This window comes from Doryrhamphus excisus, chromosome 20 (assembly GCF_030265055.1).
Source record: "Doryrhamphus excisus isolate RoL2022-K1 chromosome 20, RoL_Dexc_1.0, whole genome shotgun sequence".
Classification (NCBI taxonomy): Eukaryota; Metazoa; Chordata; class Actinopteri; order Syngnathiformes; family Syngnathidae; genus Doryrhamphus; species Doryrhamphus excisus.
In genome coordinates, this window is record NC_080485.1 from 14,873,571 (window position 1) to 14,897,151 (window position 23,581).

General features: G+C 39.5%; 2 protein-coding genes across 10 annotated transcripts in view; both read right to left on the reverse strand.

Moving 5' to 3' along the window:
• Nucleotides 1-1,457, reverse strand: part of adam12b (ADAM metallopeptidase domain 12b) — a 78,960-nt gene extending 77,503 nt beyond the window's left edge. For all 6 annotated transcript variants that reach the window (XM_058058221.1, XM_058058218.1, XM_058058217.1 and 3 more), the window contains exon 1: nucleotides 664-1,457. The gene's annotated coding sequence lies outside the window, so the exon portion shown is untranslated. The remainder of the gene's footprint in view (nucleotides 1-663) is intronic.
• A 12,536-nt stretch (nucleotides 1,458-13,993) lies between these two features.
• The window catches only part of insyn2ab (inhibitory synaptic factor 2Ab), a 41,804-nt gene continuing 32,216 nt past the window's right edge, over nucleotides 13,994-23,581 (reverse strand). For all 4 annotated transcript variants that reach the window (XM_058058818.1, XM_058058816.1, XM_058058817.1 and 1 more), the window contains 2 exons: nucleotides 16,251-16,707; nucleotides 13,994-14,896 (listed from right to left, as the gene is read on the reverse strand). In XM_058058818.1, the coding sequence (XP_057914801.1) occupies nucleotides 16,524-16,707 (184 nt within the window). In that variant the 3' untranslated portion in view covers nucleotides 13,994-14,896; nucleotides 16,251-16,523. The remainder of the gene's footprint in view (nucleotides 14,897-16,250; nucleotides 16,708-23,581) is intronic.

The following is a 23,581-nucleotide window of genomic DNA, read 5'->3' on the forward strand; positions in this document are numbered from 1 at the left end:
GACATAAATAAGACGCAGTAGCAACAACTCCATCCTCCCGTGATCATGTCGGAGTACCGTAAAACGGGGTTATAAGGGACGGCGGGGTAATAAGGGACAATTCCCGGGAAAATGTTTTTTGAACGATTTCTTCAAGAATACATTAATTCATTTTCTACCGCTTATCATCACGAGGGTCACGGGGGCTGCTGGAGCCTATCCCAGCTGCCTTACACCCTTGTAGTAAGGGGGGTTTAATTGGGTGCAGCAATGACTCCAGGGAGTCCACATCTAGATTGATGGCTGCTTTATTTATTTGGATCACGTGTCACATCACAGGTAGGTGGGTGCGCGCGCATGGGGGCACGTGTATGTAAATGTGTGTGGTTTCTGTGTGGGAACAAGCACACAAAACAATACTATTGAGCACAAACTTATGAGTCTATAAGTGACTACGATGGAACCAAACACAAGCACAAAGCCCACTACAATATACTAGAGTATAATAGAGTTAGCAATATGTTTACAACTGAACCGCAACACAGTAGCGATGCTAACGAGGCTAACTAACACGCAGTTAGCAACCAGCCAGGTAGCTGGACGTAACGGCACAAACAAACTACACAACAGAGATATAGATCGGCGGCGTCTAACGTTAAATGAGTGAGAATAAACGTTACTCACGTTTATAGACGCATACAGTTATATATAGCATCAACCTCGAAGTCCGTGTGGAGCGAAACAGTTACCGTGACATCAACTCCCCAAGCTAGCAGCTGCCGTGACACATTCAGGTACCCGACCAGCGTAGTAATTCCGAGCTACACCCGCACATATGTTAGCCTGAAATAAACCAGAACAGAACAGGGTATAACAAGTCGAGTCTTTTGTACAACCTTGGACTGGTGGCCTGCCAATCACAGGGTACCACACAGAGATGGCCGAGGGTGGGATTGAACTCGGGATTGAACCACTCAAGCATATAAAAACAACAAAAAAACAAACAAACAAAAAAAAACAACACAAAGCAGCTTCCTGTTTAACATGAAAAGGCAGAATTACATTTAAAATATTTTCCCGAAAATTGTCCCTTATTACCCCGCTGCCTCTTATAACTCCGTTTTACGGTACCCTTGGGCAAGACACTGAACCCTTGGTTGCCCCTGCTGCTGTTTTGAAACCATTTACTGCGAAGGCATCACAGAAATTCACACAGGAGCTGCTGTCAGCCGCAGTTCAGGCCAGTCACCGGCACTCTCCACAGTGCTAACCATGCTAACGCTCACTTCCCAGGCTCCACCTCCTAAAGGAACAAACAATGTCACAGATGTTACATTACAACATCTTCTAAATCAGGGGTCTCAAACACGCGGCCCGTGGGCCAAATGTGGCCCGCAGGACACTAGTTTGAGGCCCCCGCCTTGATATGAAAGTTTAATGTTAGTGCGGCCCGCGCAAGTTTGATATGGATGCTGTATGGTATCATGTACCCAGACAAAAATTATTACGTTTGATTAATGTTCATGTTAAAGGTTAAATAACTGTTAATAGTTATCCTCCCTATCCGTGTGGAAGTGGTAAGTTTTTGGCTATTTAAGTTGAAAGGAAATAACTGAAGGCTACCGTTTAGGTCGCTAGCTCTCTAGTTTGCGAGTTAGCATGTGTCTCAAGACCCTGCAGTTGCGCAATATGTTGTAAATAAAAATTAATTTGCCGTTTTATTATTATTATTATATTTATTTATTTATTACTGATTGATTTTCTTTATTCTTGATTTGTTTATTTATTTTTCATCTTATTTTGTGTAGAAAAATAAAAAGTAAGATATTTGAGAACAGTGGAATGTTTTATCAGAGCTTTTCTTGTAGAAAATTGGAACCAAAGCGAAGTTTTTAAATTTTTTTTGTTTTTAATAAGTGCGTTTTTGTTTTTTTTTGAAAACCTGATGCGGCCCAGTCTCACCCAGACCCGAGCTCCAGTGGCCCCCAAGTAAATTGAGTTTGTGACCCCTGTTCTAAATGCTTTGAAAACGAAAACGTTATACAGCCTCGTTGATGACACGCAAACGCAACAAACTGTGTCGACTGGAAAAAGGCACCATGAAGAAACTCTCCCATCATCTCCCAGTTGCAAAAAGTGTCCTTTAAGTCGCCAGACAGCCAATCAGCCAATCAGCCGAAGCGAAGTCCTCTGAAAACAGAACAAAATGTATGGCATTGTATCCTTTGTGTCAGAGCCACGCTTTCATTATTTCATTAACAGTGTTGTCATGGCGATATATACACCTCCTCGTACGTCTCCTACGGTATGTGGGTTGTTAACGCCGAGAGGGGCCCTGTTTTGGCGCCGTGTCGGCCATGTTGCGCTAATAAAGATTGCTATAGCGGCCCATTGGACACAAGCGACTTAGCAGCTCAGCAAATGACAAGCTGTCGGGAATGTGCGGGGTGTCATGACAAACAGGCGGGCCGGGGGACCGTGCGGCCATATGTTTGACAATTACATTGCAGTCGCTGTCCCGCAACGGTGATGGAGCGGATGCGTCGCGGCAATAGTGAAATGCACCCCCCCCCCCTCACCCACCCGCCGGTGATCTATGGGTTCTTCATGGCAGCTCGAAGCTGAACGCGTGCTCCAAGCGTGCACTGCCAATAAAAACATTAGCTATTTGGATGCCATGCTAGGGGGCGGATCTCAACTTGCAACTCGAGTTGGACTTTGACACCAATGACTTGGAAATCGAACGCGAAATATCCACTTTTCACGCTATTTTCATGCACCAAGCTTCGCATACGGTCGCTAGGAGTAAAAAGCGTCATGTGGCCAACCGTGACAATTCTTTGGCCGGGCAGAAGAGAAGCGACGCACCCTGGCAGCCATTTCAACGCGGCGGCCATCTGCAGCCCACATGTTAGAGAGCAGCATCGGCCAACGTGCTGGCAGATAACTGGCAAATGGATGGAAGGGAGAGGGTGGGTACCTGGACGCAGATTTAGATTAAGCAAACACTCGTTAAAAAAACACCAGTGTGTTGATGCACGTGTAAAGTATACACCCATATGACACCATTTCCTGTTCCGTCATACACAGAAGAACATTCTGGAAAGATTCCCTGACCACCAAGGACTTTCTTTGGGATTCCATGACTAAAGGCAGCATGGAAAAGCAATGACACGCAAGACCAGGGGGTGTCCAAACTGCGGCCTGTGGCTCATTCTAAAAATATACTATAAATATAAATATAATATATATATAATAACAAGAAAACTAAAAAAAATAGTCAAAGAAATAAACCCTCAGAAAAACATTAAAAGTTATAAATATGATAAGAATCAAACAACAAAACAATAAAAATTAAGTTGTGGAAAAAAATATAATATTACAAAAATAAAGTCAAAATATTAGGGGAATAAAGTCATAATTACAAGAACTAAATCCACAAAACAAAAAATGAAAAAGAGCATAAATATAAAAAAAACAGCTGTAACTTTTCAAGAATAAAGTCCAAATATTAAGAAAAACGTTTGATAATAAATAAATAAATAAGAATAAACATGTAATATCATGAGAAAAACTAATGTCATTTTTGAGGTTATTGATTTAAAAATATTAAATAAAATATATATACACTTTTTTACCCATCATTTCCAATCCTTATTGAAACATGAACACATATTTCTAACATTACAAAATGAGTTATTAATATGAGCTAGCTAACAATAGACGTCATTGGAAATACCTATGTTGACGCTGAAACCCTCACAAAAGAAACAAAAAAAAACAAACGCCATTTACATAATTGACTTGTATATACCGTATTTTCCGGACTATAAGTGGCACCTTTTTTCATAGGTTGGCTGTTCCTGCGACTTATACTCCAGAGCGACTTATAGTCCAGAAAATACAGTAGTAGGCTTTTGCACAGAAATTTTTCAGATCTACATCGTATCATTTCTGTGGCTCATGTACGTAATGGTCCTAGCAGGAACACAATTTACCGTATTTTCTGGACTATAAGTCACACTTTTTTCATAGGTTGGCTGTTCCTGCGACTTATACTCCAGAGCGACTTATAAATGAAAAAAGTGTTTATGTTCCATAAACACTGGACACCTTTTCTGTTCATGTTTATTTTTTGTGTAGCTGAATAAGCATTGTGTTAGCATATCTTACACCTATTCAGCCTGTTCTCTATTTGTTTTTATTAATTTCAGAAATTTCCTTCCAAGATGACGTAATGTCTGTTTTGGTCTAGTAGTTAAAATAAATTACCTGCAAAAAATGTGACTTATGTATGTTTTTTTTCTACCTAATTATGCATTTTTGGCCTTGTGCGACTTATACTCCGGAGCGACTTATAGTCCAGAAAATACGGTATTATCATTATATGACTTGTAGCTATATTATTATTGTAGCGGCTAACATGAAAAAAATATTTTTATCTGGGGGAAGAGTGGTTACCTAGCTCTGAATTTCGCTACAAAGACTCAACAAGATGCTGGTTGGCCACCAGGATTTTTGACCTTAGGACTGGAGTATAAGTCTTGTGCTGGAAGATACAGCCATCCCATGGAGAGCAGACATGCTATGCTGCTGTTGTTGATTTGAGTAGTATGAGGATGAGAGGAGTCAAATGCAACACAAGATGGTGAAACGGTCCATTTTTCCATATCCGTTTGCTTAGTGCTGGAAAGGGCGTGCAGGAATAGCACGGATCTAGCATCCGCATGTTGTTTTCCCGGCTGAATTAATTATGTGCAGGTGTACTTAATTGAGAGTACATTTGCATACGGCTGCAACATGACAACAACGTGGCTAAAAGAACATACGTATCCAAAACACAAGTACTAATTTCATCTCAAGGTTAATGCGACTGCTGACGCGTGCTGAGTGATGGACAGCGTGTCCCAACTTGCGCACGTCTCATTTGTGCCGGAATGAAAAGTGTGGGAGTGGGAGAGGCAGCAGACGGCCATCCGTTCCCGGAGACAATATGCTCGCACCAAGCAAATGATTATTTACCGCCCGCCGTCTGACACCGCGTTTGAATAACAGTCATCGAGGAAGGAGGCAAACAAAAACAAAAACGCTTCCTGCGTGTGCGTCCTTTGTGAATATATTTATGGATTCAGAGAGGAGTTCTGAAACGGATCCAATTACAAGGTACAGCACGTGTTGTGTCGGGAACGTTGTTTTGGTTAGCACTTTGATGTTCCTGCTTCTAGAACTGGCTCATATCTTAAACCAGGCTGTAGAATGTTTTCGGCCTCAATGCATTTAGAACAGGGGTCTCAAACTCAATTTACTTGGGGGACACTGGAGCTCGGGTCTGGGTGAGACTGGGCCGCATCAGTTTTTCCAAAAAAACCCCCCCAAAAAAACGCATTTATTAAAAACAAAAAAAATTAAAAAAACTTTGCTTTGGTTCCAATTTTCTACAAGAAAAGCTGTGATAAAACATTCCACTGTTCTCAAATATCTTACTTTTTATTTTTCTACACAAAATAAGCTGAAAAATAAATAAATCAAAGAATAAAGAAAATCAATCAATCAGTAATAAATAAATAAATATAATAATAATAATAAAACACCAAATAATAAAAACTTAAGAAACCACATATAGTTGGTGGGTAGACAAATTATTTTTTTCAGATTAAAATGAACAACGCATTATTAGAGCCCTGTAGACATTTTTTTTATTTACAACATATTGCGCAACTGCAGGGTCTTGAGACACATGCTAACTCGCAAACCAGAGAGCTAGCGACCTAAACGGTAGCCTTCAAGTTATTTCCTTTAAACTTAAATAGCCAAAAACTTACCACTTCCACACGGATAGGGAGGATAACTATTAACAGTTATTTAACCTTTAACATGAACATTAATCAAACGTAATCATTTTTTTTTTAACCATACAGCATCCATATCAAACTTGCGCGGGCCGCACTAACGTTAAACTTTCATATCAAGGCGGGGGCCTCAAACTAGTGTCCTGCGGGCCACATTTGGCCCGCGGGCCGCATGTTTGAGACCCCTGTCTTAAACCCTTTTGTGAGTATGTACATATTTTTATTGTTTCAAAGGGATATTCTTTTTTGTCGTCACTTATTATGAGGACGGAATGAAAAGAACAACGCACTGATTCCAAAGTTTTGGACTATTTTGGCAAGAAAAAAAAAAACACAAAAAATATTTCCGACTGTTAGCCATGGCTAGCAAGATGCCGTTTCTCCCATTGCTGCTATGGTTTTTTTCTTCTCAGAGTCATGACTTGTTGGATTTTTTTGCTGAAAACCGATACGCCGATATTGTCCTACTCTCCATTTCCGATGTCAGCCGATACCGATATGTGCAACATGACATACACTACCGCTCAAAAGTTTGGGTCTAACAAGGACACAAAAACGCTGCACAACTGTGCAAGAAGACAAATATCTGAGAGTGTGTAGTTTAAGACAAAGACGCCTCACAACCATTCACACTCACATTCATACCTATGGACAATTTGGAGTCGCTAATTAACCTAGCATGTTTTTGGAATGTGGGAGGAAACCGGAGTACCCGGAGAAAACCCACGCATGCACGGGGAGAACATGCAAACTCCACACAGAGATGGCCGAGGGTGGAATTGAACCCTGGTGTCCTAGCTGTGAGGTCTGCGTGCTAACGACTTGACCGTTTTTCATGATTGGTAAATAAAATACTGATACCGATACTGATATCGACCGATATTACTGATAATGGTCCGATAATTATTGGTATCAACAAGTATCGAACATCCCTAAATTACTCCAATCATATTTTTAATTTTTTTCCCCCCATCATATTTTGACTATATTCTCATAACATTTTAATTTTTTTTTCTGCAATCTAATTTTAAATTTTTTTGTATTACCACTTAGCAAAAATACTGCTATTTTAATTTTTTTTTGCTGCTTTTTAGTTTTCTTGTTAAATTATATTTTTAGAATGTGCCGCGACCCAGTAAAAAAAAAAAAAAAAAAAAAACAGCTGTGAACCATAAATGGCCACAGGGCCGCACTTTGGACACCCTTTTCATATTTGGTGTTTCCCTGGCAGGGGTCGCCACAGCGAGTCATGGATGGTTTCAGCTTGTTAGCCTGAGGACTGGAGGACATGATAATTACTTCTTGAGTTATTTAAGCACCCCCCCCCCCCCCCCCCCCCCCCCCGGCCCCCCACTCACAAGCGGACACTATGACACACAGTTGGCTGCTTAAAGGCCTGCAGCCAACGACTGTGTGTGTGTGGAATCAAACGCAGAGGAAGTCGATGTGTCAGAGACAGACGGCGACAAGCACAAGCGCCGCTGTTTGTCATCCAAAGCGTTTAGTCTTTGTTTTCGCCCCCCCCCCCCCTCCCCCCGTTGACGCGTCCCATATGTCGGTCACATGACCGTCATTGTGTACTTGTCGTTTGTGACACCCCGCCAGCATGTTGCGTGTCCATTGCGCTGACGAAGAGGCCGTCAGGCTCAGTCGCGCGTCTGCCGTGCGTACGTACGTAACCGTAGAGTCGCCCGGCGAGATTCAATAACAAGTCTCCCATGTAAAGCTCCATAAAATATACGTTAAATAATTCAGCGACATTATTAGCGACCGATGGATGTTTGCCCGCCAAGAGCCTTAAATGATTTTCAAGGGTTTCTATTTAAAAGCTTTACATTATTGATCGGGGCGCAAAGTCAAAGCAGGGATGGGAGCTTATTAGCTGTGAGCTTTATGTTTTATTCAAGACAAAACAAAGAGCGCGGCGAAGCTACTACATGAGGCGCGTTTTGTTAGTTAGCACACAAACAAGACAAGGCTAGCGTTCTCATCTTATCAGCTTTGCTAATTCCGGCGTCTTCGATTTAAGACTTTTTTTTTTTAAGACGACGATTAAAGATTCATTGCGCGACGTTGCAGGTCAGGCTTGCATGGCTGATGAAGTTAGTGATTGCGCCCAACACGGATGCGCCACCGCCGCCGCCGCCATGCTGAGGTCAGGCTATTGTTCCCCTTCTTATTGTTATGCTGTAGATGAGTCCTTGGAGCGCATGGTCAAATGTGTGGTGAGTAATCGGATACGTTTGATGGAGTGCTGCAAACAAGCCCTCTTCATCAGGAGATAATGGCCGATTTGGGGGAAAAGTACACTTGATGGTTTCCATGGTAATCATGCTAATTCTTTTCTTTCTGCTAGAATCAAATACATTCAATACAGTATATATTTATGTACAAATACATTTGACTGCCAAGATAGAGCATCATCAGTAAAGTATTACAACTTTTCCTTTTTTTACCGCATTTATCAAAATAAAGTCGTAAATTTACAAGAAAAAAATGTCATAATATTATGAGAATAAAGTCACAAATATACGAGAACAAAGTTGTAAATTTACAAGAAAGATGCTGTAATATTAGGAAAATATATTTGTGAATTTACAAGAATAAAGTCGTAAATTTAGAAGAAAAAAATTGTCATATTACAAGTTGTGAATTTACGATAAATTAAAAAAAAGGCATAATATTACGAGGATAAAGTTATACATCTATGAGAATAAAGTTGCTAATTTGCAAGAAAGAAAGTGAGAAATTCAGTAGAATAAAGTTATAATATTTCAAGAATAAATTTGCAATATTACAAGAATAAAGTCATAAACCTACGAGAATAGAGTTTTATGAATTTAAATTTAAGAATTTACGAGGCAAAGTCGGCATAAATTTACAAGAAAAAATGTCCAAATATTATGAGAATAAAGTCACAAATATACGAGAACAAAGTTGTAAATTTACAAGAAAGATGCTGTAATATTAGGAAAATATATTTGTGAATTTACAAGAATAAAGTCGTAAATTTAGAAAGAAAAAAATTGTAATATTACAAGTTGTGAATTTACGATAAATTAAAAAAAAGGCATAATATTACGAGGATAAAGTTATACATTTATGAGAATAAAGTTGCTAATTTGCAAGAAAAAAAGTGGGAAATTCAGTAGAATAAAGTTATAATATTTCAAGAATAAATTTGCAGTATTACAAGAATAAAGTCATAAACCTACGAGAATAGAGTTTTATGAATTTAAATTTAAGAATTTATGAGGCAAAGTCGGCATAAATTTACAAGAAAAAATGTCCAAATATTATGAGAATAAAGTCACAAATATACGAGAACAAAGTTGTAAATTTACAAGAAAGATGCTGTAATATTAGGAAAATATATTTGTGAATTTACAAGAATAAAGTTGTAAATTTAGAAGAAAAAAATTGTAATATTACAAGTTGTGAATTTACGAGAATAAAGTAATAAATTAAAAAAAAGGCATAATATTACGAGGATAACGTTATACATTTATGAGAATAAAGTTGCTAATTTGCAAGAAAAAAGTGGGAAATTCAGTAGAATAAAGTTATAATATTTCAAGAATAAATTTGCAATATTACAAGAATAAAGTCATAAACTTATGAGAATAAAGTTGGGAATTTACGAGGAAAAGTAGTCCAAGAAAAAATGTCAAAATATTATGAGAATAAAGTCACAAATGTACGGGAACAGAACATAAAGTTGCTAATTTGCAAGAAAAAATAGTTGGAAATTCAGTAGAATAAAGTTATAATATTACAAGAATAAATTCGCAATACGAGAATAATTCATGAGGAAAAGTCATCATAAATTTACAAGAAAAAAAATGTCCATATATAATCAGAATAAAGTCATAAATTATTGAGAACAGAGTTGTAAATTTACAAGAAAGAAGCTGTAATATTACCAAAATATATTTGTGAATTCATGAGAATAAAGTCGTAAATTTATGAGAATAAAGTCGCTAATTTGCAAGAAAAAAAAGTCGGAAATTCAGTAGAATAAAGTTATAATATCACAATAATAAATTTGCAATATTACGAGAATAAAGTCATAAACTTATGAGAATAAAGTTTTATGAATTAAAATTTAAGAATTGAAGAATTTGAAGCAAAGTTGTCATAGATTTATGAGAAAAATGTCCAAATATTATGAGAATGAAGTCATACATTTCTGAGAATACAGTCGCAAATTTAGGAGAATAAAATTGTAAATGTAAAAGAAAAAAAGTACTAATATTACAAGAATTAGGTTGCAAATTTATTAGAATAATTCATGGGAATAAAGTTGTAATATAAAAAAAATAAAGTCACAATACTAAGAGAATGAAGTCATAAATTTACTGCGATGAAAAGGTGGTCCTTATGTGACCTTTGGCCTTGAGCAAATATTACAAGGTAATATTACAACTTTTTTTTTTATTGTAAATTCATAACTTTATTCTCTTTCTGCATCATTTTTGCTGTCATTTGGTCCACATCCGATCTGAAGTGAACCAGAATGAGACCCATCGAGGTTTTTTCGGATGGGCGCCTTCACCAAACATGACAAGTGCGAATCCACCCACAAACAGACGATATATTTAGCTTTTCAACTGCCGGGTCTCAATTTGGCTAAAAAGAAAATGTGATTTTCTATTTGTTCGCGAGCGAGGAAGAGACAGCGAGCGTAAAAAGGAGCTAAAGACGGTGAATGATGAGGCTGTGGAATAAATAGATTAGGGAAACGCTGCAGGAAACAAATGACAAGAGAGAAAGAGAACAGGCAAAGCGGGCAAAATAAAAACGAGAGAAATTCTGCTGAGCCTCGACAAATCTGCAAAGAATAATGAGACAGGCGCACCACGGGGGTGCGATAAGGACAGGAGGATAGATGCGCACCATGCGGGTCACTCGGTGTGATGAGCGGGAGACCCCCCCACCTGTACGGGGTCCTGGCTGGAATGGAGGCGTCTTTCCCTCCGCGCTGAAGGATAATCACATTAAATGACAGAAGTGGAAGGGCCTAAAGCGGGGGTGGGCAAACTTTTTGACTCGCGGGCCGCATTGATATAACAAAATTTCCAAGGGGGGGGGCAGGGCAGACTATATATTTTACACGTAACAGTCCACTTGGTATTATTGTATCTGTAAAATTGTCATGCAATCTGCTATTATTATTTATTAATTATTTTATATTTAAATATTTAAAAAATAATAAAATATTATAATAATTTAAATTAAAATAATAATTATTATATTATTATTATGTAAAATATGCAAATATAACAAAATTATTATATATAATTAATATAATAATTAGCATTAATATAATAAATATAATAATCATAATAGTTATAATAATAATATAATAATTCATTCATTCATTTTCTACCGCTTTTCCTCACGAGGGTCGCGGGGGGTGCTGGAGCCTATCCCAGCTGTCTTCGGGCGAGAGGCGGGGTACACCCTGGACTGGTCGCCAGCCAATCACAGGGCACATATAGACAAACAACCATTCACACTCACATTCATACCTATGGACAATTTGGAGTCGCTAATTAACCTAGCATGTTTTTGGAATGTGGGAGGAAACCGGAGTACCTGGAGAAAACCCACGCATGCACGGGGAGAACATGCTAACTCCACACAGAGATGGCCGAGGGTGGGAATTGAACCCTGGTCTCCTAGCTGTGAGGTCTGCGCACTAACCACCAGACCGCCGTGCCGCCTTCTGCTATTATTATTTATTAATTATTTTATATTTATATTTAAATATTTTAAAAATAATATTATATAATATTATAATAATTAAATAATAAATAATTATAATAATTAAAATAAAATTTAAATAATAATTATTATATTATTATTATGTAAAATATGCAAATATAACAATATTATTAGATATAATTAATATAATAATTAGCATTAATATAATAAATATAATAATCACAATAGTTATAATAATAATATAATTATTATTTTAATTTTTATTGTGTCTCTTTTTTCAGGAGCACTTTGTAAACAACAGACCATGTCAAACAACGGAATTGATACAACCATCAAAAGGTTGGCTCAGGCCAAATTAAATACTTTGGAAAGATTGGGCGGGCCCGTATTCAAACACTTGGCGGGCCGGATGTGGCCCCCGCGCCGTAGTTTGCCCACCCCTGGTCTAAAGCGGCGCTCCCGAGTCCCGGTCATGCTCGGCGGTTCTGCGGCACAAAAAGAAAGCCAGAGGAAAGTCGACGACCGAGGCAGTCGTCAAAAGTATTTAATTGAGATGTAGAAATAGCAGCAAAAATGCACAACATCGTTTCGCCCCCCCCCTGCATTTAAAACAAGAGTGTTAGAAAAATCACATGACTTAAATACAAAGCAGTACCTGCTTCGTGACGGCGTGCAAGTTTTTTTTTTTTTTTTTTTTTTTTGGAGTCTTTTCGTCCATTTTTACCCAAGATGGTGGCTACAATTCTGCTGTATGATTGTTAGCGAGATGCCACACCACATTTAAATAGCCCTTCTACTCGTGGAAAACATGATGGCGGACAAGCTGATGGTACATAAACAAGAAAGGCCTGGTAGTAGAAGACCACAATGAATACCGCTGGGCATCTCTCATCATTTACAGTTGCGCTTCAAACTTAAATGTACTTTCTTTCCGTCGATGCTACAAAAACAAAAATGGGTGAGCGTTTATAATACATATACAGACGACTGCAAGTGCAGTGGAACCTCGGTTAGCATCATTAGATCGGACTCTAACCAAAACGGGCGTAAGAAATTAGGTAAATGTAAATAATACACTCCAGAATATATGAACACAAAACATGTTTTCATAGTTTTACACGCATAAAACAAATATCTGATTTTATTCTCGTAGCATTATAACTTTTATCGTAACATAATTTCCCTCAAATTACAACTTTGTTATTTTGTTTTTCTTCAATATTTCAAATTTATGCTACTAAAATTATGCTATTTTTTGTGTCATATGACATGACTCTAAAATTTTCTTGTAAATTTTCTTGTAAACTTTTATCTTGAATGTTTTTGATTTAATTATTATAAAAATTACTACTGTTTAAATGTGCAAAGGCCCAATAAAGAAAGTTCAGCGGACTGCACTTTGGACACCCCTGATCCATATTATGTCTTAGTCTGTTATTTTGTATTACTATTTTGGGTAATACAAGTTTAAAAGTGACTATAGGGTTGTTATTTAATGCCTAGAGGGCTCTAATGTGAAAAAAAAACACATTTAGAAGGCCGGTTAACAGGTTTTCTATGCTTTTGCTACAAAAATATTGCATTTATAAATGTATAAATGGTACTTCACTTATCACGGTTGGGTTTGATAACACAGAACCGTGATAAACGAGGGATGACAGTACTAGAATTTCAAGTTTTTAACAAAACAGTGAATTTACACTGCGACCTTCATACTTGATCCTAAGTTCCTGGTTGTTGGAAAAAAAATCCCATCAGGTGATTTTTCCTTGAAAACTGAGTCCGCTTTCATGCATTGTCACTTCCTTCCTGCCACTGACAAAAGTACATGTGCTTGAGTACAATTGTTGCAGTATTCCAGTGTACTAACAATCTCCATTGTGTTTACTCATTGTCGCCTCTCGAGGAGGAAAGCGGTACTGCAGCAAGTAGCCTCCATGCTAGTGATGTGCGGATCCATACTGAAATATTAATGTTTCCAATACCAACTCTTTTAAATTGTTTAAAATACCAGTTTCTCATATTTGATATGATTTTTACATTTTTATATGATTTTTTTTTTTTTACTGTTTTTGTATATTAGCTTGGCTATATTGTAAATCACGCCCTTACCTACTGTACTGTGGTTTAAAATAAAGAAATATATTCCTCAAATGAAATCTTCAATTATCACAATGATTAAAATGATTAAAATAATAAAGATTATTTAAAAAATAAAAAAAATTAATAAAATTGTAAAAAATTAATAAAATTGTAAAAAAAAGTAATAAAATTCTAAAAAAGTAATAAATTAAATTTTTTAAAAAAATTCTAAAAAAGTAATAAAATTAAAACATTTAATAAAATAAAATTAATAAAATTAATAAAATTAATAAAATTAATAAAATTAATAAAATTAATAAAATTAATAAAAGTATGTCTTTATAATGAATACATTATTTATACTATACTTTTTAAATATGGGATCGGTATTGCCGATACCAGCCTGAATTTTACTCCGGATCGTATCGGAAACTAAATCAGTGGTCTCGCACATCACTAGTCCCTGCGTCATAACCACAAACAATCCTCACAACATCAGCAAACATCTGCAGAAACCAACCACCGCACATACGTCCGATACCAAGGAAGCGGTATCTCAAATCTTGCGTTTCCAGCCATAAAATGTCATTCCGTTTGCTATAAATATGTAGATTACAATATAAAAAATATCAGCAGTGGCTATATTTACAGGCTGTATTTTCTGCAGGCTGTTTTTTACGGCAGACTAGTCGCGCAAGTTGGCTGTAAAAACTACCAACGACTACTTTTTACAACCCCATCATGTACTCCATCGGTCGGCCTGAATCTTAAAACTGCAACATTCAGCCCCTTTCTCAAGCTTCAGGTACAAAAAGCCTGCGGAAAAAAAAATACATTACAGTGCGGTAAATATGGCCACTGAGCAAAATACGCATTCTCAACTCCGTGTACCTTCCATTATGGGGAGAAGAAAACATTATGACTAAGGCGATGGTGGCTTGTTGCACAGGGCGCTGAATGAAAAAGAAGTTACAGAAGAGAAAGAAGGAGGTGGGGGGGGGAGAGGTTGTCAAGGCTGGCAGGCGGCGAGCGCTCTGCTGAGCAGGAAGTTGACGGATAAAAGAGGCAGGCGAGAGAGCGCAAAACATCGTTACGGGGAACACTTGCTGCTACTGCTGTTGCTGCCATGTTGACTGTAGTCCCTTTTAAATCGTCACGTTTGTGCTTTGTGCCGGAGGTGGTGTCCATTCACACGTTACACCTTCGCAAATGAAAGGTCTTCCGACGTGGCGCCTCCTCTTCTTGCCAAGCAGGATGCTCTAGAGGGGGAATGAACAACAGGGAATTGCATTAGGAGTTTATATTGAAGGCAGGGGCGTCACTAGGTTCCGAGGACCCCCTGGAGCCCCCTGAGGATACACAGGATATGAATGAATGTAGTACACGTTCAAAAAAATCCAAAAATCCAAATAAGGAAGAAGAACCGGGATATAACGTTCCCACTTTTGGACAGATTTAGTAGAGATACTCAATAGTTTTAGGCCACCATTAAATGTACACAAGTACACACAATCTATACTGCAAAAACAGTGATCAATGATATAATAATCATTATTATATTATTCATTAGTCTATTATTATTACTATCATCATTATTCTTCTTCTGATTATTACTACTACTACTACTACTAATATTAGCCTCCTTGCTGGCTTGCTTATTAGCCTGCTTTTGCCCTATTATATGTAATTTCTCAGATATTTTTTTGGTAAAAAAAAAAATCAATAATAAAAAAAAATCAATAAAAAATATCAAATTATTTAGGGGGGCTTAAGAGACCCCCTAAAATATCAGAGATTTTGTCAGAGATTTACTAGTAGTAGGCTAGTATTAGCCTCCGTACTGGCTTGCTTATTAGCCTGCTTTTGCCCTATTACATGTAATTTGTCAGATATTTTTTTGGTAAAAAAAAAAATCAATAATAAAAAAATCTATAAAAAATATCAAATTATTTACGGGGGCTTAAGAGACAATATCAGACATTTTGTCAGAGATTTACTAGTAGTAGTAGGCTAGTATTAGCCTCCGTACTGGCTTGCTTATTAGCCTGCTTTTGCCCTATTATATGAAATTTGTCAGATATTTTTTTTGTAAAAAAAAAAAAAAATCAAGAATAAAAAAAAAATCTATAAAAAATATCAAATTATTTAGGGGGGGGCTTTTTTCTTTAATTGAAAGAGATTATGTTCCACCATCATGCCAAAAGATGGATTCCAAAGTACTTCGGTACGTGACAAAAAAAATAAACATTAAAAAAGTAAAAACAAAAAAATAAAATTAATTAAAAAATTGTAATTATATTAGGAAAGCAGGAAGTGAACAAATGTAACAGTTACTGATTGTTACAGTTACACCTTGTACTTCGGTACGGGACAAAAAAAAAAAAAAAAAAAAAACTTAAACTATATTAGGAAAGCAGGAAGTGAACAAATGTACCAGTTACTGATTGTAAAAGTACCAGATGGAGGGGTAGGATTTAATAAGCTTTGCTTCTTCCTACTCCTTTCGGACATGTGGAACTGGGAACTGATTATGTGATGCATTCAATTGTAATCTGATGCATGTTCAAATGAAATGAAACCATTACCATTACCATTACCATTACCAAAGCTCACCTGGATTTGCAGGTATCAGTTCATCCTCTCCAGCTAAAATGCCAGAAAAAGTTTTGGCAGAGTTAAAAATATATGTCTGTAGTATTTTCCCCGCGAGCTAGCTTCCTGCCGGTTTAACAGTCTCAGCTCGGAACCCCAACAATGTCGCTTCTCCGCCAGTTATCCATCCTCTCGGCTTGATTCCTCCCCCCGGAATATTCTTTCATCCATTCTGAGACCAGCAAGGGTGATTACTGTGCCCCAACAAAAGGACCCAAAGAATTCATGTTCCGTTCAAAGGAACCAGAGTTTCCATCGGGCGTGCTTCTTCGAGTCTGACTTGGATTTGCGCTTGGGCGTGGATGTGAACACTTCGTTGGAGTAAGGCAGGGGGGGACACTGTTGGCTGTCCATGGGGCAAAGTCTCTTCATCAGGGGCTGCAGCTTGTCCTCCTGCAGCTTGAAGTCCAGCTCCACACTGCGACAAGAGAACACGTTAGCAACTCTTTTTGTCTGTAACGCTCACTCTAGGGCAGTGGTCAGCAACCTGCGGCTCCAGAGCCGCATGTGGCTCTTCAGCCAATGTTTGAATATTTTTTCAACACCCAAGTGGGGAAAATGCACATCTTTGTAATGAGTTGCTACAAAAACAAATGCGTGAGCATTTATAATACATTACAGTGGAACCTCGGTTAGCATCATTAGATCGGACTCTAACCAAACGGGCATAAGAAATTATGTAAATTATTGAAGGAAAATAAGTCATACTTTCCCAGAACTATTTGACAATTCTAAATAAAATACAGCGGCACGGTGGTCTGGTGGTTAGTGCGCAGACCTCACAGCTAGGAGACCAGGGTTCGGTCCCCGCCCTCGGCCATCTCTGTGTGGAGTTTGCATGTTCTCCCCGTGCATGCGTGGGTTTTCTCTGGGTACTCCGGTTTCCTCCCACAGAGAGGCTAGGCTAATTGGCCACTCCAAATTGTATGAATGCGAGTGTGAATGGTTGTTTGTCTATATGTGCCCTGTGATTGGCTGGCGACCAGTCCAGGGTGTACCCCGCCTCTCGCCCGAAGACAGCTGGGATAGGCTCCAGCACCCCCGCGACCCTCGTGAGGAAAAAGCGGTAGAAAATGAATGAATGAATAAATAAAATATAAATTCAAATAAATTAGAGATCATTTTAAAAAAACTGCCAGAGTAAACAAATCAAGTAATTTTACAGTAGTTTACACATACATTTATGTAAGTTTATCTCCAATACTAGCAAGAGTACTCCAACTCGTCTTTTCTTATCTGAGCTACTTTGATACCCCCAAATTCCCTCCAATGTTGTTTTAAACGTATACTTTGGGCAAGGGGGTAAAATGGCTCTTTTCATAGTAAAGGTTGCCGACCCCCTGCTCTAAGGTCTATGTGTGTCCTGTGATAGACTGGTTGCCAGAAAATGTGCCAAATGTGGCCCGCAGGACACTAGTTTGAGGCCCCCGCCTTGATATGAAAGTTTAATGTTTGATATGGATGCTGTATGGTATCATGTACCCAGAAAAAAAATTATTACGTTTGATTAATGTTCATGTTAAAGGTTAAATAACTGTTAATAGTTATCCTCCCTATCCGTGTGGAAGTGGTAAGTTTTTGGCGATTTAAGTTGAAAGGAAATAACTTGAAGGCTACCGTTTAGGTCGCTAGCTCTCTAGTTTGCGAGTTAGCACGTGTCTCGAGACCCTGCAGTTGCGCAATATGTTGTAAATAAAAAGTATAAATGTGACTATAGTCGTGTTTTGTCATGTCTACAGGGCTCTAATAATGCTTTGTTCATTTTAATCTGGAAAAAATAATTTGTCTACCCACCAACTATATGTGGTTTCTTAAGTTTTTATTATTTGCCGTTTTATTATTATTATTATTATATTTATTTATTACTGATTAATTGATTTTCTCTATTTGTTTATTTATTTTTCATCTTATTTTGTGCAGAAAAATAAAAATTAAGATATTTGAAAACAGTGGAATGTTTTATCAGAACTTTTATTGTAGAAAATCGGAACCAAAGCACTGAAAAAGTTTGTATATTTTTCTGTTTTTAATAAATGCGTTTTTTTTTGTTTTTTTTTAAACCTGATGCGGCCCAGCCTTGCCCGGACCCTAGCTCCAGTGGTCCCCAAGTAAATTAAGTTTGAGACCCCTGGTATAGCGGTTCCACTGTACACAAGAGTGAAAAAGTAATATTTTTTCACCACAGCACCATCTTCTGGACCGGACGGACGGTAATGTCCCTAATGTAAAATGGCCGCCGTAATAGATTATGAACTGACAGTAAGGCGGTTAAGTTTGTGTTTTGCTGTCTTAATAGCAAGTCACTCAGCATGTGAATCCCTTCCAACATCCCCAGACTTTACGAGTTGTCTTTTGTGTGGGTGTCACATGCATCATTTTGGTTTTTTTTTTTTTTTGGCTTGTTCTCTGATGGTAATAAGTCACTGATGCAGATGGAAGCTGGGAGGGAAGCAAGCGACACACACACACACAAAAAAAAAAACCCGGCACCACAAATCTCTTGTGACAACACAATCCACAAAATTCCCGCAGTCAAGGCTCCCTTCTCATCGTTTGGCATGCATGCAGTCAAAGGGCTTCCCCTGCTTAGATTATATTTCTATTTTAAAAAGCGCCACGGTGTGTGTGGGTCGCTCCTGACATCAGACCTCCACATCCGGCAGTCTAATCCCCAGCCTGGTCGTCATGTGATTTTTTTTTTTTTTTTTTTGTCGCGGCACCGGACTTGAACTCTCTGGCCGATTAAATCTCCCCCCGGCCAGAGAGAAGTGTGTGGCTTAATTCCATCCAAATGAAAGCAGGCAGAGGCCAAGCAGACCGTGATGAAGTGCCCGTACGCCAGCGTGGAATAAATCCACCATTAGAGCCTGTTTTTGTTTGCCGTATTTGCTATTGATTCATTCATTCATTCATTCATTTTCTACCGCTTTTTCCTCACGAGGGTCGCGGGGGGTGCTGGAGCCTCGGGCGAGAGGCGGGGTACACCCTGGACTGGTGGCCAGCCAATCACAGGGCACATATAGACAAACAACCATTCACACTCGCATTCATACCTATGGACAATTTGGAGTGGCCAATTAACCTAGCATGTTTTTGGAATGTGGGAGGAAACCGGAGTACCCGGAGAAAACCCACGCATGCACGGGGAGAACATGCAAACTCCACACAAAGATTGGCCGAGGGCGGGGACCGAACCCTGGTCTCCTAGCTGTGAGGTCTGCGCACTAACCACCAGACCGCCGTGCCGCCGCTATTGATTCTGGTCATGTATTTATTTATTCCGCATTACGTTCGGAGATACCGACTAATGACTCGCCATGGCGTGACGGTGACGGCCATGCTGCTAAAAACACCCCCTGCTTTCGTGTTCGTACATTGTCTTAAAAACGCCCCCGATATGATAAGACCGCATTCAAAGTCAAGAGGATTAAATAAGAGAAGCGGCATTTGATGCGTCAAGGTCAAGCTCGGTCGGCAGGCGCATCGACGCTCAGGCTTTACGCCGGGGCCCCATAACTGCTAAGTGCTGCGATGGGCAGCGCAATTAGCTCGCTGACGGATGTATACGTACGCGACACTCACGGTGGCATAATGAATCCTGGGAACCGTCCTCAGCTCGGTGATAAGTGTCAGTTAAGAGCAGGACTCTATTAGAATGTTTATAGAGTGGAGTGTCTGCCCGCCCGTCCGTCTGTCCGTCCGTCCGTCCGCCTGCCTGCCTGCCACAGTATGGTTACCGTGTTAGTCGTGCTCAAGATAAGGGCAGTTAACTTGATGAGATTGTCATTTAGTTACAAGTGTTGTGGGAAATGGGAATGCCTCTTGTGTCGGCCATCTGCTTGCTAATGCAAATAAAATGCCCTCACGAGGGTCGCGGGGGTGCTAGAGCCTATCCCAGCTGTCTTCGGGCGTAAGGCGGGGTACACCCTGGACTGGTGGCCAGCCAATCACGGGGCACATATAGACAAACAACCATTCACACTCACATTCATACCTATGGACAATTTGGAGTCGCTAATTAACCTAGCATGTTTTTGGAATGTGGGAGGAAACCGGAGTACCCGGAGAAAACCCACGCATGCACGGGGAGAACATGCAAACTCCACATAGAGATGGCCGAGGGTGGAATTGAACCCTGGTCTCCTAGCTGTGAGGTCTGCGCGCTAACCCCTCGACCACCGTGCCGAAACTCGGGACATGTTTCATATAAATATATATTTTATTTTTATGAATGGGCGGCACGGTGGTCTAGGGGTTAGCGCACAGTCCTCACAGCTAGGAGACCAGGGTTCAATTCCACCCTCGGGCATCTCTGTGTGGAGTTTGCATGTTCTCCCCGTGCATGCGTGGGTTTTCTCCGGGTACTCCGGTTTCCTCCCACATTCCAAAAACATGCTAGGTTAATTAGCGACTCCAAATTGTCCATAGGTATGAATGTGAGTGTGAATGGTTGTTTGTCTATATGTGCCCTGTGATTGGCTGGCGACCAGTCCAGGGTGTACCCCGCCTCTCGCCCGAAGACAGCTGGGATAGGCTCCAGCACCCCCGCGACCCTCGTGAGGAAAAAGCGGTAGAAAATGAATGAATGAATTTTTATGAATGGCGTATAGAAGTGTTTAGATTCCGTTCCACAGATGGCGCTAATGCACACGAAAGCTGCTTGCCAACCGCCAATAAACAACAGAAGAAGAAAAACACCACGAAGAAGAACGCAGTCTGACAACTTTCCAAGATACCTCAATCGGATTGGGGAAAGGAATATTCCACCCCCGTGAATCCGATTATATATTCATTCGGATCGACACTTTTCTTTGGGAATGAGGTGTATACAAAAGGTTACATTCTTTCCATTTGAGCAAATAAAGCGAATGTAATTGGAATATTTGAGTCCATGTATACGTACGTGGATACTCTCTTGCACCATCCTGCGCGTTCCCCTGATCGAAATCCAATTGAGAACATTTGGGGATGGATGGCGAAGTTTCCAAAATAGACATCAGTTCCAGACAGTGGATGCCCTCTGTGAAGCTTTCTTAACCAACTCTGGCACCAAGCATGCCCAAAGCCATTTTTCAGCTGATTAACAAGAATGACTCAGCTAATCATTACTGACTTCTTCTTTCAACTTTTCATTTTGATTTTGGCGCAGTTTGTTTGCCATTTCTTCTTTTTGCATTTTTAAGCTATGGAAATCCTCCTTAGGATAAAACATTACAATACAGTAGTTTGTAAATTATTGCAATTTTTATATTTCATCATGGCAATTACGTTACTTTTAAGACAGCATGTCATTTTTAGGCCACACAGCTAAGAGACCTGAGTTCAATCCCACCCTCGGTTTTCTCCGGGTACTCCGGTTTCCTCCCACATTCCAAAAACATGCTAGGTTAATTAGCGACTCCAAATTGTCCATAGGTATGAATGTGAGTGTGAATGGTTGTTTGTCTATATGTGCCCTGTGATTGGCTGGCCACCAGTCCAGGGTGAACCCCGCCTCTCGCCCGCTGGGATAGGCTCCAGCACCCCCTGCAACCCTCGTGAGGATAAGCGACAGAAAATGAATGAATGAATGATCATATGATATGTAGTACTCATATGAGTTTTCCTAGTATTCCTAAGTATTCCTAAAGCTAATGTGTAAGTTTTCATGTAATGCCAGTGTAAAGCTGACTATAGGGGTGTTAGTGCTTGTCTAGAGGGCTCTAATAGTGGTAAAAACCATATTGTAGATAACTTTTCTATGCTTTCTATGCGGCACTCTGGTTTCCTCCCACATTCCAAAAACATGCTAGTTGCTAATTGCCGACTCCAAATTGTCCATAGGTATGAATGTGAGTGTGAATGGTTGTTTGTCTATATGTGCCCTATGATTGGCTGGCCACCAGTTCCAGGGTGTACCCCGCCTCTCGCCCGAAGACAGCTGGGGTAGGCTCCGGCACCCCCTGCAACCCTCGTGAGGATAAGCGACAGAAAATGAATGAATGAATGAATGATCATATGATATGTAGTACTCAGTAATGTTAGCATAAGGCATTCCTAATGCTAATATGTAAGTTTTCATGTAATGCCAGTGTAAAGCTGACTATAGGGGTGTTAGTGCTTGTCTAGAGGGCTCTAATAGTGGTAAAAACCATATTGTAGATAACTTTTCTATGCGATACTCCGGTATCCTCCCACATTCCAAAAACATGCTAGGTTAATTAGCGACTCCAAATTGTCCATAGGTATGAATGTGAGTGTGAATGGTTGTTTTTATATTTCATCATGGCTATTACGTTACTTTTAAGACAGCATGTCATTTTTAGGCCACACAGCTAAGAGACCTGAGTTCAATCCCACCCTCGGCCATCCCCGGTTTTCTCCCACATTCCAAAAACATGCTAGGTTAATTAGCGACTCCAAATTGTCCATAGGTATGAATGTGAGTGTGAATGGTTGTTTGTCTATATGTGCCCTGTGATTGGCTGGCCACCAGTTCCAGGGTGTACCCCGCCTCTCGCACCGAAGACAGCTGGGATAGGCTCCAGCACCCCCTGCGACCCTTGTAAGGATAAGCAGTAGAAAATGAATAAATGAATGAATGATCATATGATATGTAGTACTCAGTAATGTTAGCATAAGGCATTCCTAATGCTAATGTGTAAGTTTTCATGTAATGCGAGTGTAAAGCTGACTATAGGGGTGTTAGTGCTTGTCTAGAGGGCTCTAATAGTGGTAAAAACCATATTGTAGATAACTTTTCTATGCGATACTCTGGTATCCTCCCACATTCCAAAAACATGCTAGGTTAATTAGCGACTCCAAATTGTCCATAGGTATGAATGTGAGTGTGAATGGTTGTTTGTCTATATGTGCCCTGTGATTGGCTGGCCACCAGTCCAGGGTGTACCCCGCCTCTCGCACCGAAGACAGCTGGGATAGGCTCCAGCACCGCCTGCGACCCTCGTAAGCATAAGCGACAGAAAATGAATGAATGAATGATCATACGATATGTAGTACTCAGTAATGTTAGCATAAGGCATTCCTAATGCTAATGTGTAAGTTTTCATGTAATGCCAGTGTAAAGCTGACTATAGGGGTGTTAGTGCTTGTCTAGAGGGCTCTAATAGTGGTAAAAACCATATTGTAGATAACTTTTCTATGCGATACTCCGGTATCCTCCCACATTCCAAAAACATGCTAGGTTAATTAGCGACTCCAAATTGTCCATAGGTATGAATGTGAGTGTGAATGGTTGTTAGTCTATATGTGCCCTGTGATTGGCTGGCCACCAGTCCGGGGGGGGGGGGACC